This window comes from Thamnophis sirtalis, unplaced genomic scaffold (genome assembly GCF_051295495.1).
Source record: "Thamnophis sirtalis isolate CommonGarterSnake01/CBP01778 unplaced genomic scaffold, rThaSir2_p1.2 scaffold_9, whole genome shotgun sequence".
NCBI classification, from domain to species: Eukaryota; Metazoa; Chordata; class Lepidosauria; order Squamata; family Natricidae; genus Thamnophis; species Thamnophis sirtalis.
The window spans coordinates 20,485,224-20,507,210 of record NW_028261389.1 but is presented as its reverse complement, the minus strand read 5'-3'; the positions used below and the strand labels follow the sequence as shown (position 1 = coordinate 20,507,210).

Below are 21,987 nucleotides of genomic sequence, written 5' to 3'. Positions count from 1 at the left end.
GAAAGTAATGGGCAAGGTATCGATACTCCTCACATACAAAAGCTAACTGGATGTTAATTTAATATTGGTTAAGTTAATTAACTTATACTATCTTCTACTGGCTCAAGGACAGACAACTTTATGTTGAAGAGCAAACCATATAGGCCAGGGGTGTCAAACTTGTGGCCCATGGGCCGGATGCGTCACAGGCTGTCCCTGTCCCCACCTGGTTTAGCAAAGGGGGAAAAGGTTCCGATATGTCCCGTGACGACAGCCATTTTTGCAAAGGAGGCGGGGTTTCAGGAGGCCAAAAATGCTGTATTCAGTGTATAAGACATGCCCAGATTTTCACCTCTTTTTTGAGGGAAAAGGGTGCATCTTATAGTCCGAAAAATATGGTATATGTTTTGTTTTACAACATAAATGCTAGATTTCTTTACTGTGATTATTCTATATTCATCAGCAAATATGAAAAGGATATTCTTATACATCTTCTGGTAGCAATCAACTGTAGGAGACCCAAAGGTGCTTTTTCGGGAGGCAACTGGATTTTCCTGTTTTTAATTTTGAAGACGTCTTGCTTCTCATCCAAGAAGCTTCTTCAACTTTGACAGGATAGTGGGGAATGGAAGGATTTGTATTCCTTGCAGACAGCTGGTAATCTGCATCCTTTAGGAGGGTCACTTTAGAGGGTCATTAAAAGGATGTAGATTACCAGCTGTCTGCAAGGAATATAAATCCTTTCATTCCCCACTATTCCTGTTACAGCTGAAGAGCTCTATGAGAAGTGAAACATCTTCAAAAGAAAAAAACAAGAAAGTCCAGTTGTCTCCTGAAAAAGCACCTTTGAGACAACCATGACCTGGATGACTGAGAATCTCTACATACTTAAAACTGTAGGAGAGTAACCAGATTCAATTTCCTGCAAGGAGAACAATATCCTGTGATATTTTAAAGAATAATTTAGTTTTGGGTACATTATTGTTATTTTTTGCTTAGTGATGAACAGGTTGAGTATAATGTCACAAACTAGCCTTTTCCTGATGAAACCTCATGGCAGAAATCAGGGCCTTTCATTGTGCTGCAAACAGAGTCTGATTTTTAATTGATTTGAAAGAAAATACAAGTTTCTATTACATATAAATGTTGTATAAGCTTTGTGGAGGAGGCAAGAAGGCAGTGTTGTTTTTTTTTAGTTACGAAAAAGAAGCAATCATTCTGGTTATTTGTACACATCACCAAGGAGCCATGTTTGATTCTATTTTGTTTTGATTACCAAAAACAAATAGATTTGTGGCACATGAAAGAGCAATGAATACATTGTGTCATAGGCTTTTATTTTCAATAGCTGATTTTGTCAGTTGCATGAAGGGATGCCTTAATTGTGAACGCTAGTCTACGTTGCAGATGTGTGTTTGTGTCATCAAAATGCATATTTTAAACTCATCCATCCATCATCTCTTGCTAGGTAGAGAAACTTCAAGTTCTAAAAAGCCACATTGGTTCAATTTTCTTTTGTTTTGATTTCTTTAAGCGCCCCCCCCCCCTTTTATAAATGTATCAAATCAGTGCATGAACAGTGTGGCACCTGGGTGTCATACATTCTAATACAAATAAAACTAATAAAGTTAATCATAATTACTACATTCAATCAACATGTATTTCTCATAATAATACATGTTTATATTAGGTTGCAATCATTGTTCAGTTGTTCCACATTTTCTTTTATTAGCAATAGCAATAGCAATAGCAGTTAGACTTATATACCGCTTCATAGGGCTTTCAGCCCTCTCTAAGTGGTTTACAGAGTCAGCATATTGTCCCCAACAATCCGGATCTTCATTTTACCCACCTCGGAAGGATGGAAGGCTGAGTCAACCCTGAGCCGGTGAGATTTGAACAGCCGAACTGCAGAACTGCAGTCAGCTGAAGTAGCCTGCAGTGCTGCATTTAACCACTGTGCCATACATGCAAATGTATGCATTAATATTCCTCCTTCTCTTATTTCTATCACTTATTCTAATTTTTAATCATGTAACCCTTTATTAAAAGACTTTTTCTTTCCTATCTAACTTCTAATCATGTCACATACCTAAAAAAAAGCGATAAGCAAAGAGAGAGAGAAAGAAAAGGAGAAGCAAATCAGAATAACAACAAAAAAGATAACTCATCCATCCATCATCTCTTGTCTGCTCCAATATTTTTAATTGCTATTTTTTAAGAGGAAGAGAGGGAAAGGGGAAAGCAAATCAAAACAACGATAAAAAAATCATGCGTCCATCATCTCTTGCCCACTTCAATACTTTAGTTGTTATGCTTTTTTTACTTGCCTTCCAAATTCAAATTTTTTTGAAGACCTTTAGCAGAAATAAGAAATATCTTCCCCTACAAACTTGTTACTGAAGGTGTCTCAAAGAATTCATCATGAATATAGTCATGGAGGACTCTAGATCAGCTATTGCCACTCAGTTAAGTGAGGTTTTAACAGTAAGATGGCTGTAGATTTTCTTTTCTTCATAAACTACTTTGATCTAGATTAGTTTATGAGGAAAACTCATGGCCAGCTCATTATTTAAATCTCCCTTAAACCTATCTTGTAGTAATAAGTAATCTACTCTATTGGATACCTAGAGTTTAAAATGCAATTTTAAACAATATCATTATATTTTGGACAGCATTTTTATTGTGATATGATCTAGCAAGCTACCAGAAATGAAAAGGCAACACTTAAGGCAGATTATTAAATTTAGTACTTTGATCACTGTACATTCCTGAAGTGCATAGTATTTACACTATAATGTAAGATGAATTTATAGTTAGGAGATTTGGTGATATTTTGTTTTGTGAACCACTTAGAGGTTGATATTGTGATTGGCCTACAAATAATTTTAAATAAACAATTATTAATGGGAGACTTACATACTCCAGGAATTCTATAGGCCTAGAACACTTAGAAATTTGATTCATTTTTTTGTCTTTATTTTTAAGGATAACAAGTTTTATTCTAATTTTGTTTAAACCTTTATTTACTTCTCTTGCAAACTATGTAAGCTGTGAGCTTCTCTGGGAGAAAGGAAATGAATACAAATAACCAATACCTGAGCAATTTCTAAATTGCAAAATAGAATCAAATCTTAAAATATTCATCCTCAAATGTGAAGGGAATTCAGAAGGAGATTAATTATATTTTCTCAGTCCTTGATTTGGTGCTCTTTGGAGGATTTGACTTTGGCTGAAAATATTTCATTACATTTCATTTAATGACATTTAGCAAGAGACTGAGTATCTGCTATCTCATTCTCCTTTTCTTCTCTCTCCCAATAACATCTAGTAATATCACATAGGTGATGCAGGTGCCCCTATGTTGGAATTTTTACCTGCATTGCCATGATTTTGTAGAATGGCACGGTGGCCTAGAGGTGGAGCTCTTGCCTCACAATCAGGAGGTTGTGAGTTTGATCCTAGGTAGGGGCAGAAATTTCTTTCTCTGGGCACACTGAGAATATATTTGCTGAATATAACTCTGTGTTGGGGACAGTAAGGACATCCAGCCAGCAAACATTCAGCTCCATTCAGTTGTCCAGATTCCACCCCGCAAGGGATTGTGGGGTTGTTAAAAGAGGGCTCAGTGGCTAAGACGCGGAGCTTGTTGATCAGAAAGGTCAGCAATTTGGCAGTTCGAATCCCCAGCGCTGTGTAATGGACTGAGCTCCTGTTACTTATCCCAGCTTCTGCCAACATAACAGTTCAAAAGCAAGTAAAAATGCAAGTAGCAAAATAGGGACCACCTTTGGTGGGAAGGGAACAGCATTTCGTGCACCTTTGATGTTTAGTCATGCCAACTACATGACCACGGATACGTCTTCGGACAGCGCTGCCTCTTCGGCTTTGAAAGGGAGATGAGCACCACCCCCTAGAGTCAGGAACGACTAGCACATATGTGTGAGGGGAACCTTTGCCTTTACCTAAAAAATGATGATGATTGGCAAGGTTTTGTAGGAATAACAATGTTCATTGCAAAGTATTTTGTATCAGACATGTTGCTACTGATCCATTTATATTACCCAAAGGCCATTTGACAAACCGTAGACCTCAAATCTAATCTCAGAGGGTGTGAGTAAAAGCCAATCCATTAAAAGTACAGTGAAATATTTAAAATAGAGTAGCTAACAAGAGACAAAACTAAATAGAAAAATATTCAGTTAAAAGAGGATGTACTAAAGAAAGGTACGTTCTTCATCAGACACTGAAATCAAGTGAAAATCATTGATAAACGTGACTTCCAGCAGAAAGCATGGAAGAGAATATCGCACAAGATCTCACTTTCTTCTCTTCAATTATTTTTTTTATCCCAAACATAACCCTATAGCTTCTTCATTGCAGTTTTTCTTGGCCTCTGTTATTGAAAGCTAGTGGCATGATTTCTTAAAACGTTGAACCATTTTGTATGTTTCACCCAATGTCATTCCAAGCTTTGCAAACTATATTCAATGTACCTCTGAGCCACCAAAAAATTGTCCATTCCTGTTGTTGTCTCATGGAATAGTATATAGATGTACTAGTGGGTGGTAAATCTTTATGTTTTTACTCACCACAAATAAACTACCATGAGGTTTGCCAGCCAGTACATATAGATTGTGGGGGCTTTGGTACCCTTTGAGCTTGGTGGTTTTCTTGCAGACGCTTCATTAGGTAACACCATTACTGCTACTAATGAAACATCTACAAAGGGAACCACCAAGTTCAGACACCACCAAGGACCTTCCAGTCAACCTTGAGCTACAAATATTCTCTCCTATTGTTTGCCTCAAAATCCTTCAAGGGAGCATTTGAAGTTTTGTCCTCCCTGTTGTACTCTTTTATCTTAACTATTACAGCATAGAATATTTTCTGGGGGAAATTGACATGTTGCATTTGAAAAAGGTTTGATATTTTGGGGGGAGTTGGCTATGATCCACTTCAAATAAGCTGATATTCCTAGGTATGCGTACTGTCCATGTGTATCATCAGCATAATTATCATGCCTTGAGCACATTACAAAAGAAGACACTATATTTAGGCATTCTCCACCCACCTGGGAAATCTGGCTTCACAAAGATAAGTGATTCTTCCCACATACATGCTTGTATCCCACCCAAGAAACTGGACATGGACATGTCCATGGCTGGCAAAAGCAGTGGCACTAAGTACTGGAAAAATGCCTTATTAACCAAAGATGAAGAATGTCTTTGTAGCTCCCATTACATATACTCAGCGGTGGGATTCATCCGGTACGGACCGGTTTGGGTGAACTGGTAGTTCCAGTTATCAGATGGCCCAGCCCATCTGCCCCTGCACTAGTCTGTCCTATATTTCCTTTGTTTGAAGCCCAGCTGATAGGCGCAGCAGAGTGGATTGCCGCGCGTTAGCTGTTTTTCTCACCAGGGCTGTAGAAGAAGGTACGTTTTAGAGCTGTTTTCAAACGCACTGCGTGCGTGCTTTCAGCAAACCGGTTGTTACATTGGTTTAATCTCATCACTGCATACACTTCTAGTTTGAAGTGTACCTCTGTAAGCCGTATGGAATATATATTGTATATGGAATGAGAGACACCAGAGAGAATTATGTTTCTTTCCTTAGCGTTAGTCCCCACAAAAGGCAATTTGAAATTACATTTCAATTTCTTTGTAGGAAGGATATTCTCTCTCATGGCCGCTGCAGATGGAAGTGGTAGAGGGAATAGAGTTGGTGCATTCATTTCTTTTCTCTTTTTTGTGTTCATAATACATATCCTTGCTTTAAAAATGCTTGCTGAAAAGTTCAATACATTCATACAAAACTGCATTCCATTTATCACATCAAATATGGTATAACTATTGCATGTCAATAACATTTCTTTATGCTTTTCATAAACAAGTCATTTCACATCCACGTTGATGTTTTCTGGCACCATGAGCACTTGAGTTTTGGCAATATAAATGACATAATCTTGAATTCCCTAGAAATGATCTGCAAATTACTTCGAAAATCCTGCCACTTAAATGTAGCTATCAAACCAAATGCGCCCCTCTGCTTTCTCATTTGCCTTCAATACTTTATTTTGGCTTTCTGGTTCGTTGCTTCTATTATCCCTAATACCAAATTTGAGGAAATAATAATTTGTAACATGGAGCGAAGTTTGTTTGGGGAATTATCATAGTCTGCAGCAATTTGCAGGGTTTGTTGTGGATTTTCTGCTTGATTGTTCTAGAGACAATTTGGTAATCGTGACTGCGTGGTCTCTTGGTTTGTTTCCCTCCCGACAGATTAACTTTCGGTGCAAGCCAACTTTTCGAGAAGGCAGTTCCAGATCTCCAAGAGAGGTGAGTGGCAGGAGACCGATTGTCTTTGAATGACACATGTAGCCTTACCTGAATGACACTCATCACTCAGGAGTCTGAGTGTGATGGAATGAAATAAGAAGATGGATTCCCAGGAGGGAGAGATGCATTCCAGAGAAGTAGGAGGTATCTCAGTCTGAATATTATGCCTGCCAGTGTCAGGCACAAAGGATCAGGGCCGTTTCTTGAGTTTCAACACGGAAGATTTCTTCAAGCCAGAATAAGAATCCAGTCAACTAAAGTTCAATATTAAATTGTGGAGTTGGAGTTGGATTGTTTGTGGCAATGTAAGGACTCTACATGTGGTGGCTCATAGGGGACATGGTGGCTCAGTGGCTAAGAAGCTGAGCTTGTCAATCAGAAAGTCGGCAGTTCAGCAGTTTGAATCTCAAGTGTTGCTCCTGTTACTTGTCCCAGCTTCTGCCAACCTAGCAGTTCGAAAGCATGTAAAAAACGCAAGTAGAGAAATTGGGACCACTTCGATGGGAAGGTGAGAACATTCTGTGAACCTTCGGTGTTTAGTCATGCAGGCCACATGACCACGGAGACGTCTTCGGATAGTGCTGGCTTTTCGGCTTAGAAACGGAGATGAGTACCGCCCCCTAGATCTGGAAACGACTAGCATGCAAGAGCGGGTAAACTTTACCTTTAAGGACTCTAAGCTGATGACATGTTTAACTCTGTCCCCCTCCCCAGCTCTGCCTGATCTTCTCCTACAGATAGAAAAAGGGCAAAGACAGCACCACCCTAATAGTTTACACAATATATTGTAGATGCAGAGAGTAGAGTTCTCAGTCTGCAAGCTTTTGCCTATAGGTGTGAGAACAATACAAAATCACATGTCATTTGTCATTTTGGGCCTGACACTGAGTATTTAATAGAGTTATGCAAAATGGTTTTTACCTTGATAAAGTGCTCTTAACTATGGAAGTGAAATGAGTTTTCTCACTAAGACAAAAAAAAAGACACATTGACCTCAACCCATACAATTTTATGCATTGTGAAATGCAGAATAAAGCTTTATTCAATAATCATATTAGGGGCGTTGTGTGATTATAGGCATTATAGAAGTCTTTTTGGCGCTAATAACTGGGAAGGACTGAAAACTACGCTATATTGCCAAAAGTATTCGCTCATCTGCCTTTACTCGCATATGAACTTACTGTAAGTGACATCCCATTCCTAATCCATAGGGTTCAATATGACATCGGTCCACCCTTTGCAGCTATAACAGCTTCAACTTTTCTGGGAAGGCTGTCCACAAGGTTCAGGAGTGTGTTTATGGGAATTTTTGACCATTCTTCCAGAAGGGCATTTGTGAGGTCACACGCTGATGTTGGATGAGTTTATGTGGCCTACCACTTTGTGGCTGAGTTGCTGTCGTTCCCAAACACTTCCATGTTCTTATAATACAGCTGACAGTTGACTGTGGAATATTTAGGAGCAAGGAACTTTAACGACTGGATTTGTTGCACAGGTGACATCCTATCACAGTTCCACGCTGGAGTTCACTGAGCTCCTGAGAGCAACCCATTCTTTCACAAATGTTTGTAAAAACAGTCTGCATGCCTAGGTACTTGATTTTATACACCTGTGGCCATGGAAGTGATTGGAACACCTGATGCTGATTATTTGGATGGGTGAGCGAATACTTTTGGCAATATAGTGTAAATATTTCTCAGAAATAATTAGAATGGATATGTATGGGAGTTCTAATCTCAGACATCTAAAAGACATCAAATTCCAAAAGGTTAAAATAGGAAGTCCTATGGCCTAGACCTGTGATGGCGAACCAATGGCACGCATGCCAGAGATGGCACACAAAGCCCTCTTCATGTGAAGACCAACTGGCCAGCATGCATGTGTGCATCGGAACCCAAAAGAGAGCACCTGGCTGGTGCACATGTGTACTAGACCAGCTGTCCAGGGCGTATGCTTGCGACGGGACCTGGAAGAGCAGCTGGCTGCTGCACACATGTGCAGTGGCCAGCTGCTCTTTTCCAGGTTCCGGTGTGCTCCAGTTTTGGCACTCAGTGCCGAAAAGGTTAACCATCGCTGGCCTAGAACTAAGTCTAAAAATTACAATGGCTTTTAGAGATATTACAATTGGAAGATTCCAGGTTTTAACCACTTCTTTTCAGCATCATGGCAAGTTTCTACTATAAAAGATCTTCCCATGTGCTTCAGAACATCTTATTATGCATGCTTACCTTTGCCAATGAGAGGTAATGTCTTTACTCACTTATAGGTGAGTTGATGAAGGTTGTATAGAGTTGGGATTGGGTTGGAGTGTATTTTAAATTAATTCTATTCCTTGCTTGTGTTTCCCTGTACTACAGAATTTTGTTCGACATCACTGGGTTCACAGAAGGCGACAGGAAGGGAAATGTAAACAATGTGGAAAGGTAGAAATAATGCCATCAAAATCTGTTAAAAAAGAATTATAAGTTCTAGTCTTTAGGTGTCTCTTCTTCTAACAGCATAATTGGCCTCTAAAGATTTTTCTGTTTTCCTTTTTCTGTTTGGTTTCCTGCTTAGATATTAAAATTGGAGGCTGTACTCTAGATTTTAATGACTTCAGATCGTTTTTGCCATTCCTTTTCTGCCTAACAAATTTTGAAGGGTATTCCTCTGACTGCCAAATACTTACCCACCTTTGTGATAGTTATGATCAGGGCTGCAAAAAATCAGATGACCAGCAGGTGACAGCAGAATCAATATTTTTTCAGTGCCTCTTTACTGCTATCTAGTGGCTGTTCAAATGTTTGCAACTCAGATATATCAGCCTTATCACAGATCATTGATACTGTTTGACACAGTCAAGAATGTTATCGGTTAAAGATGTGGAAATGTATGTAACGTCTTAATCTCTGACAGTATCCGAGTAATCTGCTATTCAAAAACATCAAGTTCTGGGACTTTTAAAAAACTGCTTCCATGTAAACTTATATTTAATGTTCTTTGTTCCTCCAATTCTCAATTTAACAAATCTGAAAAAAGAAGAAGCAATTTGTCAGACCTGCAGAAAAGAATAACAGCTCTATTATCTCTGAGCAGTATCTTTTATTTCTCACATCATTCATTCCTCTGAAGTCATTTTTTAAAATTATTACTTTTGTAATAAACTAGATAATTTCACCATCTTTTTCTTACTCTTAAAAAAGCCCAAATCTCTGATCCTCAACATGTACCAATTATATAGTTGCTGCAGTTTCTGAAATGTGTTCACTGAATTCCCCAAAACCAAACTGTGTTAATGTGAATTAGCAGAAGATAATAAATTGTGTTATACAGGAGGGATAACTGCTAGGAGCTAAAACTGAAGGTTCAAAATCATTAACTTCATGCATGAAGTCCAAGGTTAAAAACAACAACACACCATTACTAATTGCTGTAGCATGGCCAGTATCACAAGTATCTAATTTGATCATTTATCAGAAATCCTAAATCAATGGAGGAGATGCTTTTAATGGAGGAGATGCTTTTAACATATTATAAACAGTGTGCAACCATGATTGTTGTATGTTACCCAGAATTGCTCTTGGTGTGATGGGCAAACATATAATTCTGATAAAAATACCCACTTTACACTAAGATTTCAGGTTCTGTCTTAGTAATCTAGTTTCCATACCCCACTTCTTCTGATTTAATGTTTCTAATTGGGATACTTTCCTTGATTTATAGTACCATGGCAGTGGCACTAAGTAAATCAAAAGTAGGCACTCCAGTTTGAGAACTTCTTGTTTTTGATTTCTTAGGCATTTGTTTCTGCCGAGGGAAATGAATGGAGCTATTTGAATTAGATATAAATTTTTGCTACTTTGTTACTTACAAAGTGGAAGCATGAAAAAACAAAAACACAGACCTGAATAAAATGGTCCATTTTTTAAATAGAAGAATTTAATTGCATGTCCATTGTGCAATTTCATACTATTCTGTTTATATTCACTCAGAGTTGCCTTGAAAAAAATATGTGACATGTTAATTGGTGATGCAACAAACTCTTGTTATTTCAGGGATTTCAACAAAAATTCTCCTTTCATAGTAAAGAGATTGTGGCTATCAGCTGTTCATGGTGCAAACAAGCGGTAAGTCATTTTCTCAAAGTGATGCTGCAGATTTTAGCCGATGGGTAGAGTCCATTATACTTTTTATTCCCCATTTCCTTCCTCTTATAGAAATATAGAAAACTGGTGGCAGAAAAAGACCTAGTCTTCCCATTGAGTCTACCCATTGAGTCTTCTATTTTTCATTTTAAAAAAGCCAGATATGGGACATTTGTTTATCCCAAGCATGTACCCCTGATGGAAGTTGGATCCAAGCTTTCATTATTCTTTCGTTGAAGTAATACTTTGGTACTTCCCTCCTGTCAGTTTGAGGCTATGCCCCATGATCTTGATATTTGCTTAATATTGAAAGTAACTGCCTACTAAATCTTTATTTACACCCTTAATATATTTTAAGATTTCAGTCACATTCTCCACTTTCCCTCCTGTCCTCTAACCTATGCAAAGCATATTCAGTTCCTTAATCTCTCCTGATATTGTTTTGTCCTTCACACCTTGCAGCATTTGTGTTGCCCATCTCTGGACTTGCTCAATCTTAATAAAACATTTTTTTTTCAACATGAGGTCTTCAGAACTGAACACAGTATTCTAGATGGGATCTGAGTAAAATGCTATATAAAAGTCAATTGCTCCTGGGGAGGAAAGCTATTACAAATCTAGGCAACATATTAAAAAGCAGAGGCATCACTCTGCCAACAAAAGTGTGTATAGTCAAGGCTATGGTTTTCCCAGTTGCAATGTATGGCTGTGAAAATTGGACCATAAGAAAGGCTGAGCACCAAAGAATTGAGGCCTTTGAACTATGGTGCTGGAGAAGATTCCCATGAGTCCCTTGGACTGCACTGCAATCAAATCGGTCAATCCTAGAGGAGATCAATCCTGACTGCTCTTTAGAAGGCCAGATCTTGAAGATGAAACTCAAATACTTTGGCCACTTAATGAGAAGGAAGGACTCACTGGAGAAGAGTCTAAAGCTGGGAATGATGGAGGGCAAAAGAAGAATGGGATGACAGAGAATGAGGTGGCTGGATGGAATCACTGAAGCAGTAGGTGTGAGCTTAAATGGACTCCAGAGGATGGTGGAAGACAAGAAGGCCTGGAGGAACATTGTCCATGGGGTTGTGATGGGTCGGACATGACTTCGCAACTAACAAGAACAACAAAATGCTAGATAGTAGGATTAGGCTCTCCTTTTTCCTGCTGATGATCCCTCTAATAATGCATCCCAGAATTTTGTTTTCCTTCACAACTGCCTGACCACACTGTTTACTCATTTTGCAGTCATCTGTTATGAACACACCTACATTCTTTTCTTCTCTTTTTATAACACTGGGGGCCCAATACTGTAACCTGACAGAGGAATCCCCCCCCCAGCACATGATGTTACATTTAGAAATGTTGAATTGTAGTTTCCACATTTTTGATCAATTTTCCAGCAATGCCAAATCTTTTTCTGTGTTACGAGGGATCCCAGGAGCATCAATTCTGTCACACACCATTGTGTCAACTGCATTATGCGCTTATTAGGTGTATGAAGAGGAATTGAGTTATTGAATTAGGAGCCCATCATTCATCCCAAAACATGATTGGCTATGCACCTGTTAGGGGAATATAAAAAGAGAAAGTGGCTATCTTATGGTTAGGAAAATTGTGTCTTATGGTTAGGAAAATTGTGCCAATTGCAATCTGGCCTGAAAGAATGCAAAGCAACATAATTCATATCATTTACATGTGTATGAATTTCACATCTCCTTCTTTTCATATGGAACCCTCTGTGCTCTCAATACAAAACATGTTCTGTGTGGACAGAACAGTTTGGTAACAGATTAACAGAGTTGGAAGAGACCTTGTAAGTCATTTAGTCCAAAACTCCCCAAGCAGAAGACCCTACACCATTTCTGACAAATGGCAGCCCAATCTCTTCTTGAAAGCCTCCAGTGATGAAGCTCCCACAATTTCCGAAGGCAATTGGCTGTTCCATTGGTTGATTGTTATCACTGTCAGAACATTTCTCCTCATTTCTAGGTTGAATCTCTCCCTGGTCAATTTCCATCCATTATTCCTTGTCTCGCCTTCAGGTGCTTTGGAAAAATAGCTTGACCCCCTCCTCTCTGTGGCAACCCCTCCAATATTGGACCACTGTTATCATGTCTCCCCCAGTCCTTCTCTTCACTAGACTAGCCATGCCCAATTCCTGTAACTGTTGAATATGTTTTACTCTCCAGTCCCCTAATCATCCCGGTTGCTCTTCTTTTTAAAGATATGCATATTTAGGCATGAAATGCTGCGAGACAAGGGAAAAGGAAGATTGGAATATGTCTCTTTCCTAATGCTGATGTCTTTGCCCCCCCCCTACTTCTCACCTTTGCCCTTCTCCATACTCTTCATTTCACAGAGGCCTCTGCTTTTCTTCCTCTCTAGTTTCACAACAAAGTCACCTGCTTCCTGCTGCAGCACATTGAGGAGCCTTGTTCCCTAGGAGCTCATGCTGCTGTTATTGTTCCCCCCACCTGGATCATTAAGGTGAAGAAGCCTCAGGTAACAGCATGCTTCTGCTTGTTCTGACAGTGCGGATTGGTTCACTTGGCTGAAGACTGCTGGTATTCCTGTGGGGAAAAACATGCTATCTTGCCTTTGGCTACCCTCATATAATACCCCTAATTGCTATAAGACATTATCTTCCCTTTCCAGATAGTTTTTTAAAACTTTATTTTATGTACCGTATTTTTTGGAGCATAAGACGCACCCATTTCCCTCAAAAAAGAAGGTGAAAATCTGGGTGTGTCTTATACACTGAATACAGCATTTATGACCTCCCAAAACCCCGCCCCCTTTGCAAAAATGCCATACATAGCCTTTAGAAGACTCCCAGAGTGCTCCTGAGGGCTGAGGAGGGCAAAAATGGGCTATTTTTTCCTCATTTTTGCCTCCCCCAACCCCCAGGAGCAAACTATAAGCCTCCTAAAGGGCCCGTTTGCATGAATTTTGGGGAGGTGTGCAGAGTGCAAAAACCTTCTTTTAAAAAATGTGCCTCTTCAAAATCTTGGGGCGTCTTATACTCTGAAAAATACAGTAACTATCTTAAACCTGGAGGAGTAAAATGTTAGACCTTGGGGATTGGGGCCAAAAGCAGCCATTTCTTCATTCCAAGGGAGTAGCTTAAATATACATGTGACATTAACAGGATTGTTAAACGGTCATCTTAAGAATCTGGAGAAATTCTTTCCGGTTGAGATCTCAAATGAAAACTACTTTCCAGGTTCAGTTTTTGAGCAGCGGGTTCAGCCATAAGCAAAAGCAGCAGGCATGATCAGACCCCACAGGAAACATGGTCGAAGTCAAATGAACAGGCTTTTCAAACTGTACAGTTTGGAAAGTGGCCATAGTTCATGTAAAGCTAGTTCAGATTTTCCAGCTGATTCTTGGGCCTGCCTTAATGAGTTAGTTGCCCAACTCCAGTTTGTCCCTCTATAACACTCTGGATTCAGTCTGTGGTCTTCTGGATGGAACATTATTTTTCTCCAAGCTGAAGAATTTGGCTCATAAAACATTGTGTCCGAAGTCACAGTCTCATCTACTGCCTTGGAACTTGGGACCTTTTTTTTAAAACCAGGGTTTCCAATTAATATGCTTGCAACCTATAGAGCAGTTATTATTTTTTTACTGGTAGGATTGGCATTTTTGAGTTTGAGCAGGTATTTTAAACTAAATTATTTTAGGAAAAATATATATATAGTGGAGCAAAACAACAGCCATTCATAGTTTTTGACAGATTATATCATACAATAGACCTTTGGGCTAACATATCTACTTTTGTTTTATTTTTTATTTATATTTTTTTGATTTTTGAGGCGTTTTATTTATCTTTTGGTTGCCACCGCTGCCCCCCAAAAGTGGGAAGGAAGGTAGAGAAAGAGATAAGGAATGAAGGAAGGAAGATGAAAGGAAGGAAGGTAGAGAAAGAGAAAGGACGGAAGACAGAGAAACAGATAACGAAGGAAGGAAGATAAGAAAGAGAAAGGAAGGAAGGTAGAGAAAGAGAAAGGAAGGAAGACAGAGAAACAGATAAGGAAGGAAGGAAGACAAAGAGAAAGGAAGGAAGGATGGAAGGAAGAAGATGGAAGGAAGGGATGAAGGAAGACAGAGAAAGAGATAGGGAGGGGAAGGGAAGGAAGGAGGGAGGGAAGACAGAGAAAAATAAGGAAGGGAAGGGAAAGAAGGAAGGAAGACAAAGGAAGAGTTATCTACTTCTGTTTTAAACATCTATTGGTATATAATGAAAACAATATTCCAAGTTGACTTTAGGGGAAGTTTTTGTTTTCTTTTTTTTAAAAAAGGGGCCTTTGCTCCATAGAGAGATCTGGAAATAACGATGTCTTCCCTTGGAATTGCTGTACTGTGAAAAATTCTTTCCCTTTTCACAGCAAATGATTCTTTGGTGATTTGAAATACTTTGAGTTCTCTCCATTATGAAGAGATGGAATATATGGAGTGGAGAAAAGTGTTCATGTGTTCAGAGAAATTATGAAAGGGAGTGCTGCGTGGATTCCAGACTTTCTATTAAATGCATGGATGAATCCGGAGAATTGAGCCCTGAGGTGTAGTTGGGTAACTCCTTCAGAAGGCAGACACAAATAAACTCTTCACTGGAATATATAATTTTTGGATTTTGGATCTGCAAGAGAATCCAAAGTAAAAACAATAATAATAACAAACAAACATAGAGTAACCCAAGAAAGAATACTAGAGTAACCCAAAGAAGAAGAATAATTTCTTTGTGCTTGAACTGGAATGAGTGTGATGGATTATTTGAAATGTTCTTTAATGAGGAGTAATATGACTATTGAAAGTTTTATTAGGAGGGGAATTTGGTTTCACAGCACGGGTGAAATCCAGCAGGTTCTGACAGGTTCTGGAGAACCGGTAGTGGAAATTTTGAGTAGTTCGGTGAACCGGTAGCGGAAAATTTGAGTAGTTCGGTGAACTGGTAGCGGAAATTTTGAGTAGTTCGGTGAACCGGTAGCGGAAATTTTGAGTATTCAGAGAACCAGCAAATGCTACCTCAGAGTGGAGTGGGAAATATAGTTTGCAATATCCTTCCCCTGTGACGCCCATCAAGCCACACCAAACCCACCAAGCCACACCCACAGAACTGGTAGTAAAAAAAAATTGAATTTCACCACTGTTATAAAGAGTCCTGTGCTGAAATGTACTTTTGGTTGCTCAGAAATTCTCTTGCAAAAGAAGTATTGATTTTTTAAAAACCTTATTTTAAGGACAAATGAACATATCTCATGTGGTTGAGCTTATTTTAATACCTGGAGATGGCAGAAGGTGCTAAAGCTGTGGTTATTTTTGTAACACATCTCTCCATGATTTTGAAGCCTGCCTGGCTGCCCACACAACTGAAAGGCTCATGGGAAGTCTTCTTGCACGCTGCCTTCCTTTGTGTTTTAATGAAACATGGGATGCCAAAGAGGATGTGTCATCCTGAGGAGCCGATTCTAAAAAGGAAGACTAGCACTTGGTCACCTTCTAACTGAAGAAGGCAATGTAGTCTACCCATGAAAGGATCATTGAAACAATCTTCTCATTTGAAAGATTCTGCCAATATCTTTTTATCAATTTAGATAAGGTGGGGAAAAAAAATCAGGAATAGTGTTTTTTTTTACCCTGTATGGAATTGTTGTAAACAATTCAAGTGATCTGCAGAGAAATGTGGGCTAATAGACCAAAGTGGTTGTGTATGCCAGAGGTATTCATTTTATGATTAAAAGGGGAAACGTGACTCTTTATAGATAACACGGCTGTATTTATCATTAGACGTAAAAGAATAACTTTAACAATATTCCTCAGCCACATAGCTTTCATGGAATTATAATGTTGAAGGTGGTCATTTAGGTTATTGTCAATCCCTATACAGTGCAGAAATATAATTAAAGCATTCCCAAGAGATGGTTATTAAGAAATTGCTTGAACAAATCCAGTGAAGCGAATCCTGCATGTCTTCTCTGGATAATTGAATCCACTGTCAAATTACTTGTACTTTCTGGAAGTTTCTTCTAACATTCACTTGTTCCTTCCTGTAAATTAAATCCATTATTCTATGTCATGCAGTCTGAGGACAGGCCTTGACCTTACTTTCAAAAATTTGATATGGACAGGGGTGTTATTCTACCGGTTCGGACCGGTTTGGGTGAACTGATAGCTCCGACTATCAGCTGGGAATGAACCAGTTTGCTCCTACGAGCAAGTGGGCCCGGCTGCCTGCCCCTGTGCTTTACTTACCTATATCTTCTCAGCTGATTTGTGTGCTGCTTTGCCATGCCTCAGCTGTTTGCTTCCACAGCAGTAATGGGGAAGGTAGATTTTCTCCAAACTGTCCACATGACGCAATGATAACTGAACCTGTTGTTAAACTGGCAGGATCCCACCACTGGATGTGGGACGTCATATCTCCTCTCAGTCATTAAGTCATAAAGGTACTCAGTTCCTTCAATCTTTTCTCATAAACCTGAAATTTTCAGTTTCTTTTAATCCTTAAAGTATTTCGAACGTTTGCAAAAGCAAACTCTTGAGTTATCCATCTATTGGGATAGTTTGCATTGTTCCTTTGTGGTATACACAGAAGCACTTGAACTGGAATGAGTGTGATGGATTATCTGAAATGTTCCTTAATGAGGAGTAATATGACTATTGAAAGTTTTATTAGGAGGGGAATTTGGCTTCACAGCAGGGGTGAAATCCAGCAGGTTCTGTCACTTTTCTTTAATTTTCATTATATTTTCAAGGAATTTCAACATGGAGAAAATGGCTTTGTGATTTTGCAACATTATCCAAGGGAAACACACAGCTTTCATTCTGGAATGTTCAGGGACTCCGCATTGAGTGGTACAGAATGAAATGACAATACTTTATAGGGACACAGAGAGAAAGGATTTGCTCACAGAGACACCAAACAGATCCCAGATAATTAAAACAAAGACTAAAGCCTTTATTACCCTTATTTTTTTTAGTTATTACTTTAAAAACTAGGGACAAATAAAGTTAAATGCTAAGCGTAATCCAGTCAGCACAACATTGGGAGAATGTGTTTAGTAAGACTTAAGTGACCAACAATGAGGTTTTCTTTGAAGTTGTTCATACTTATATAGGATATTTTATAAGTCATGACTTTGTTAGATAACATGCCTAGAAACATTCGTCTGACAGCCATTGCCGACATTATAAATCAGCAGATATGGATTATTTGAGTTTTTGAACAGGTATTTGGTGTTTCTTAAACCAACCTTTTTGATGCATTTTTTTTTTTTGCAAAATACAAGTGCAGAATTCATTGCTGTACTCTTTTACTGTACAGGTGATGCTTGTTTAACAACCACTTGGCCACTGACCATTCAGACTTGCAACAAGTGAATGAGTGATGGTTATGAACTGTTCTTAAAGTTCTGATCAATGCAGTCCTCCATCATCACATGATCATGATTTGTGACCCTCCCTGTCAGCTTCACACAAGTAGACTCAATGGGGAAGCCAGCAAGATCTCGCAATCACTTGAAGTGCTTGTCTAATGACTCATGTGGTTCTTGGCTAATAATGGTCATTGGCAGTGGTGGGATTCAAATAATTTAACAACCGGTTTGCCCAGGGCAGGTTGGCTGTCATGGAAGTTGTGACCCATTCCTGTCCCCCAGCTCTGCTGCCCATGCAGGATGAGCCTCTCATGATGACCAACTGGGTGAACCGGTTGTTAAATTACACCCTCCCTCTGCTATCAAAGTGGATCCTGGGCACTGCTCTGCAATGGAGAAATGGGAAACAGAGGTGGCACGAGGGAAGGAGGAGATGCAGGGAGTAGAAAGAAGAAAAGCGGCCTTCTAATTCTCTCATGTTGGAGGGAATTGCCCATTTCTCCATTGCAGCACAGCACCCAGGATCCACTTTGATAGCAGAGGCAGGGAAATTTAACAACCAGTTCTCATGAACCGGTGTGAATCGGCTGAATCCCACCACTGCTCATTGGCAGTGAGCCCATTGGGATTGTCAGAATTGCTCCTGCTAAATGGCCCAGTAACACAATGTCATACTTTATGACTGCATTACTTGGGAACAGAAAGTCTGATTCCAATTATTGTTGTAAATTGAGGACTACCTGTACATTTAGAATCAATAGTCTGTGAATCAACTCTAAAAATGATTTTTGCATTATCTCTAGAAAGTCATCTGTGGTATCACACATCAACTAATTTGAGGCAGGAGGACATACCTAACCTAGTAATAGTTAATTATCCTACTGGTTAATGCCACTGGTTTAAATAGAAGAAGTAGGAACCCCTCCCCCCAGAGCATATCTGGCTTTATCTTGTTCTCCTTAACCTTTTTATATAGGTGGTCTCCACATCAGGAGGCGAACCTGATTGGGCGGGAGACTGGAGCCCCGGAAGGAAAACGGGCGTCTCCTACATGAAATGGGAGGGTTGGCAGGTACAGCATGTGCTCTTATGTGAGTCTATGGGAGCATCTAGTTTTCTTCTCCCTCACAGCATTGGAAGTCTCCAGTTCTGAAAGTACCAGTCTGGTCTTATTGTGTGGCTTTCTCCATAACAGTGATGTGAAAATGTAAAGCATGAGACGCATGTCCTTTCAACTCATGCATGCGTGCCCAGGTGGTGTATCATTCTCCACAGGTACTGTCACAAAAGGTGTTTCTTATAGGGAGATCTTCTGTTGGGCATTATTGTTTTTAAACTCTCCTCCTTCTTCTTTTTTTCTTAAAAACACAAAACAAAACAGAATTCACTGAAAAATTCAACCAGGCGGAAGAAAAGAACCTCTTTTAAAAGGAAAGTCAGTAAAAGAGGAAATGAGGTAAATCTTTCAAACAATTTATTATGATTATTAATTAGCGGGAAAATAATCATAACCAAACGGCTGATCCAATCAGATTCTTTTCAGTTCTATTAGACATATCCCATTCTATTCTAGAAGCATGTTATACTTATGCTAAATAAAATATGTTTGGTGATTAATGATTGATTAATTATTATTAATTGGGGGAATTAATGACTAAATAATGATTATTAATTAGCAGAATATATTCATAACACAACAGCTGATCCAATTGGATCCCTTTCAATTCTATTAGACACATTTCATTCTATTCTAGAAGCATATTATACTTATGCTAAATATAATGCGTTTGGTGATTAAAGATTGATTAATGATTATTAATTATAGGAATTAATGACTAATGATTATTAATTAGGGGAAATATACTCATAATACAACAGCAGATCAAATCTGATCCCTTTCAGTTGTATTAGCTGACATATCCCATTATATTCTAGAAGCATATTATACTTATGCTAAATATAATGTGTATTTAGAGAATAGTAATTCTTTCTCCTCTCTTCCCCAAGTCTCATCCCAAACTCAACTCATATTTCCTGCTTGGTTGAAAATGCATAACCCCAAACTGTTGTCTGTGGAGATTCCTATCTCTACTGTTCAGTGTCAGGGTTCCAAGTGACACCCCCAATGAAAGAAGACTCCGAGGCTTGAAGTTCCTCAAAGTTCCATTTTATTAGAGATGTCATATTGGCACATCTGGGAAAACCTGAATCTGAAAGCTTCCAGGTTTTCCCCACCCAAATGAAAGTTCAAGTCCCTGCCCAGCACCCACATGTCCATCACATGGTCCAATCAGACACCGTCCAAAACTGGAGATGTCTCCCAGTCACCCCATCGCAGCTGCAGGGCAAGGTATCCTTAACTCTCTGAGAAAGGAATGTTATTTAGACTATATATCACCCACATTCCATATAATTCCCCTTCCCGTTTTCCCACAGCAGAAAATGTGGCAGGCCTGAAGGCCCAAATGTAAAAGATGGCTTCCAGGTCTGGCATTCAGGATGTTTGAAGCAAATTTTACAAAGATGTAGGATGGGGTTAACTATCCCGCATCAAACTGTAGTGTGAAATCACATTCTGAATCTTTAAGATGCCTTACTCTTTTCTTAATAAGAAGTAGTTTGAGTATTTTATGGCTGGTAGTTCTGCACCACTAATGAATGTGCTTACTGCAACTTTCTCCTGATGCTTTACTTTTCTTTCTCTAGGAGAACAAAGGGCGGCCTTTTGTGATTAAGCCCATCTCTTCCCCGCTCATGAAACCTTTGCTTGTATTTGTGAATCCAAAAAGTGGAGGGAATCAGGTAAATATGAGGCATCAAACACAGAATGGGCTTATACCAAGAAAGGGATTTAGAATGTACATCAGAAAAAAGATGTCTCAAGTCCAGAGGTGGTATTCAGCCAGTTTGGACCAGTTCTGGCATACCAGTAGTGGAAATTTTGTGAAGTTTGGAGAACCGGCAAATACCACCTCTGGCTGGCCCCGCCCTCCTGCCCCCGCTGTTCCCTGGCCTATATTCCCTTGTTTTTTTAGCTCAGCTGATTCACGTGGCAGAGTGGATTGCCACACCTCAGCTGAGCTAAAAAACAGCTCAGCTCACCAGCACTGGCACAGAGGCCGTCTTTGAGTGTTGTGCACGAACCACTCTCTCTCTCTCTCATAGAGCTGGTAGGAAAAGATTTGGAATCCCACCACTGCTGGAACCTGATGAAAGAGTTAAATGTTGGAAGTAGGTTCTAAAATAAGATAGAAGAGAATATTGCAGCTTGAACTGGGTTGAACTGGGGGATCCTTGGTGCTCTCTGAACTTGGTGGTTTTCTTGCGGACATTTCAGTACCAAACTAGGTAATATCATCAGTGCATCTACAATAAGAGTTCTCTTAATGTGAAACTAGTGAAATACTGTATCATGCATTTTAAGACTGAGGTACACGTTAATTGAAAGTTTTCTTGTTTCCCCTCCTTTACAGGGTACTAAAGTGCTCCAGATGTTTATGTGGTATTTGAATCCTCGTCAGGTTTTTGACTTATCTCAGGAAGGACCAAGAGATGCGTAAGTTCTGGGGTGTTTAGTTTAACCTGCCCTTCGTTCTTTTATTTTTATGTGAGGCCACTCAAAACACTTTGGAGGCAAACATCACCATTTCTAATAATTGAAAACATAAACTGGCTTCTGGCCACGATAGCTGGAAGTAGTAGGGATTCTGGTTCCAACGAACGCAGAGAGAATTAACTTGAGAAAGATGACTTGAGAGCAACTCTCCCTTGAACTGGTCAGTTGTGACAATTAAATTTATACCTCCTTGTGCTTATTATTATTATCCTCTTCAGAGGGCACCAGGTCATTTTGAACAGTTAAGAGCCACAAATAAAAAGAAATGGGGAGGGGGTGGCAGTGAAAAACTCCACTGGTACAAAAATTACCTGAGAATGTCAAGTAAATGATAGATACGGGCATTTCCAGTAGTGATATGAAAGTGGCTTGAATTTTTAAGGGGAAAATTTAAGGTGTATCAATGAATGCATTAATTTTACAAATGGCAGTGAAAATGACTATTGTATATCATAGATGGGATTCACTTACCTTCCCTACCGGTTCGCAAATATGAGCGCACTTATCTGTGCATGCACTGCCTTCTGAGCATGCTCAGTGCTCACGCCTTATGT

The 21,987-nt window shown here is 39.3% G+C and overlaps 1 protein-coding gene across 1 annotated transcript in view; it reads left to right on the top strand.

The window, feature by feature from the left end:
* The window catches only part of DGKI (diacylglycerol kinase iota), a 316,253-nt gene that overhangs the window by 151,481 nt on the left and 142,785 nt on the right, over positions 1 to 21,987 (top strand). Inside the window, 7 exon segments of the mRNA XM_087722998.1 lie at positions 6,264 to 6,320; positions 8,678 to 8,743; positions 10,355 to 10,426; positions 12,827 to 12,943; positions 19,199 to 19,273; positions 20,524 to 20,619; positions 21,291 to 21,373. Of these exon segments, the coding sequence (XP_087579124.1) occupies positions 6,264 to 6,320; positions 8,678 to 8,743; positions 10,355 to 10,426; positions 12,827 to 12,943; positions 19,199 to 19,273; positions 20,524 to 20,619; positions 21,291 to 21,373 (566 nt within the window).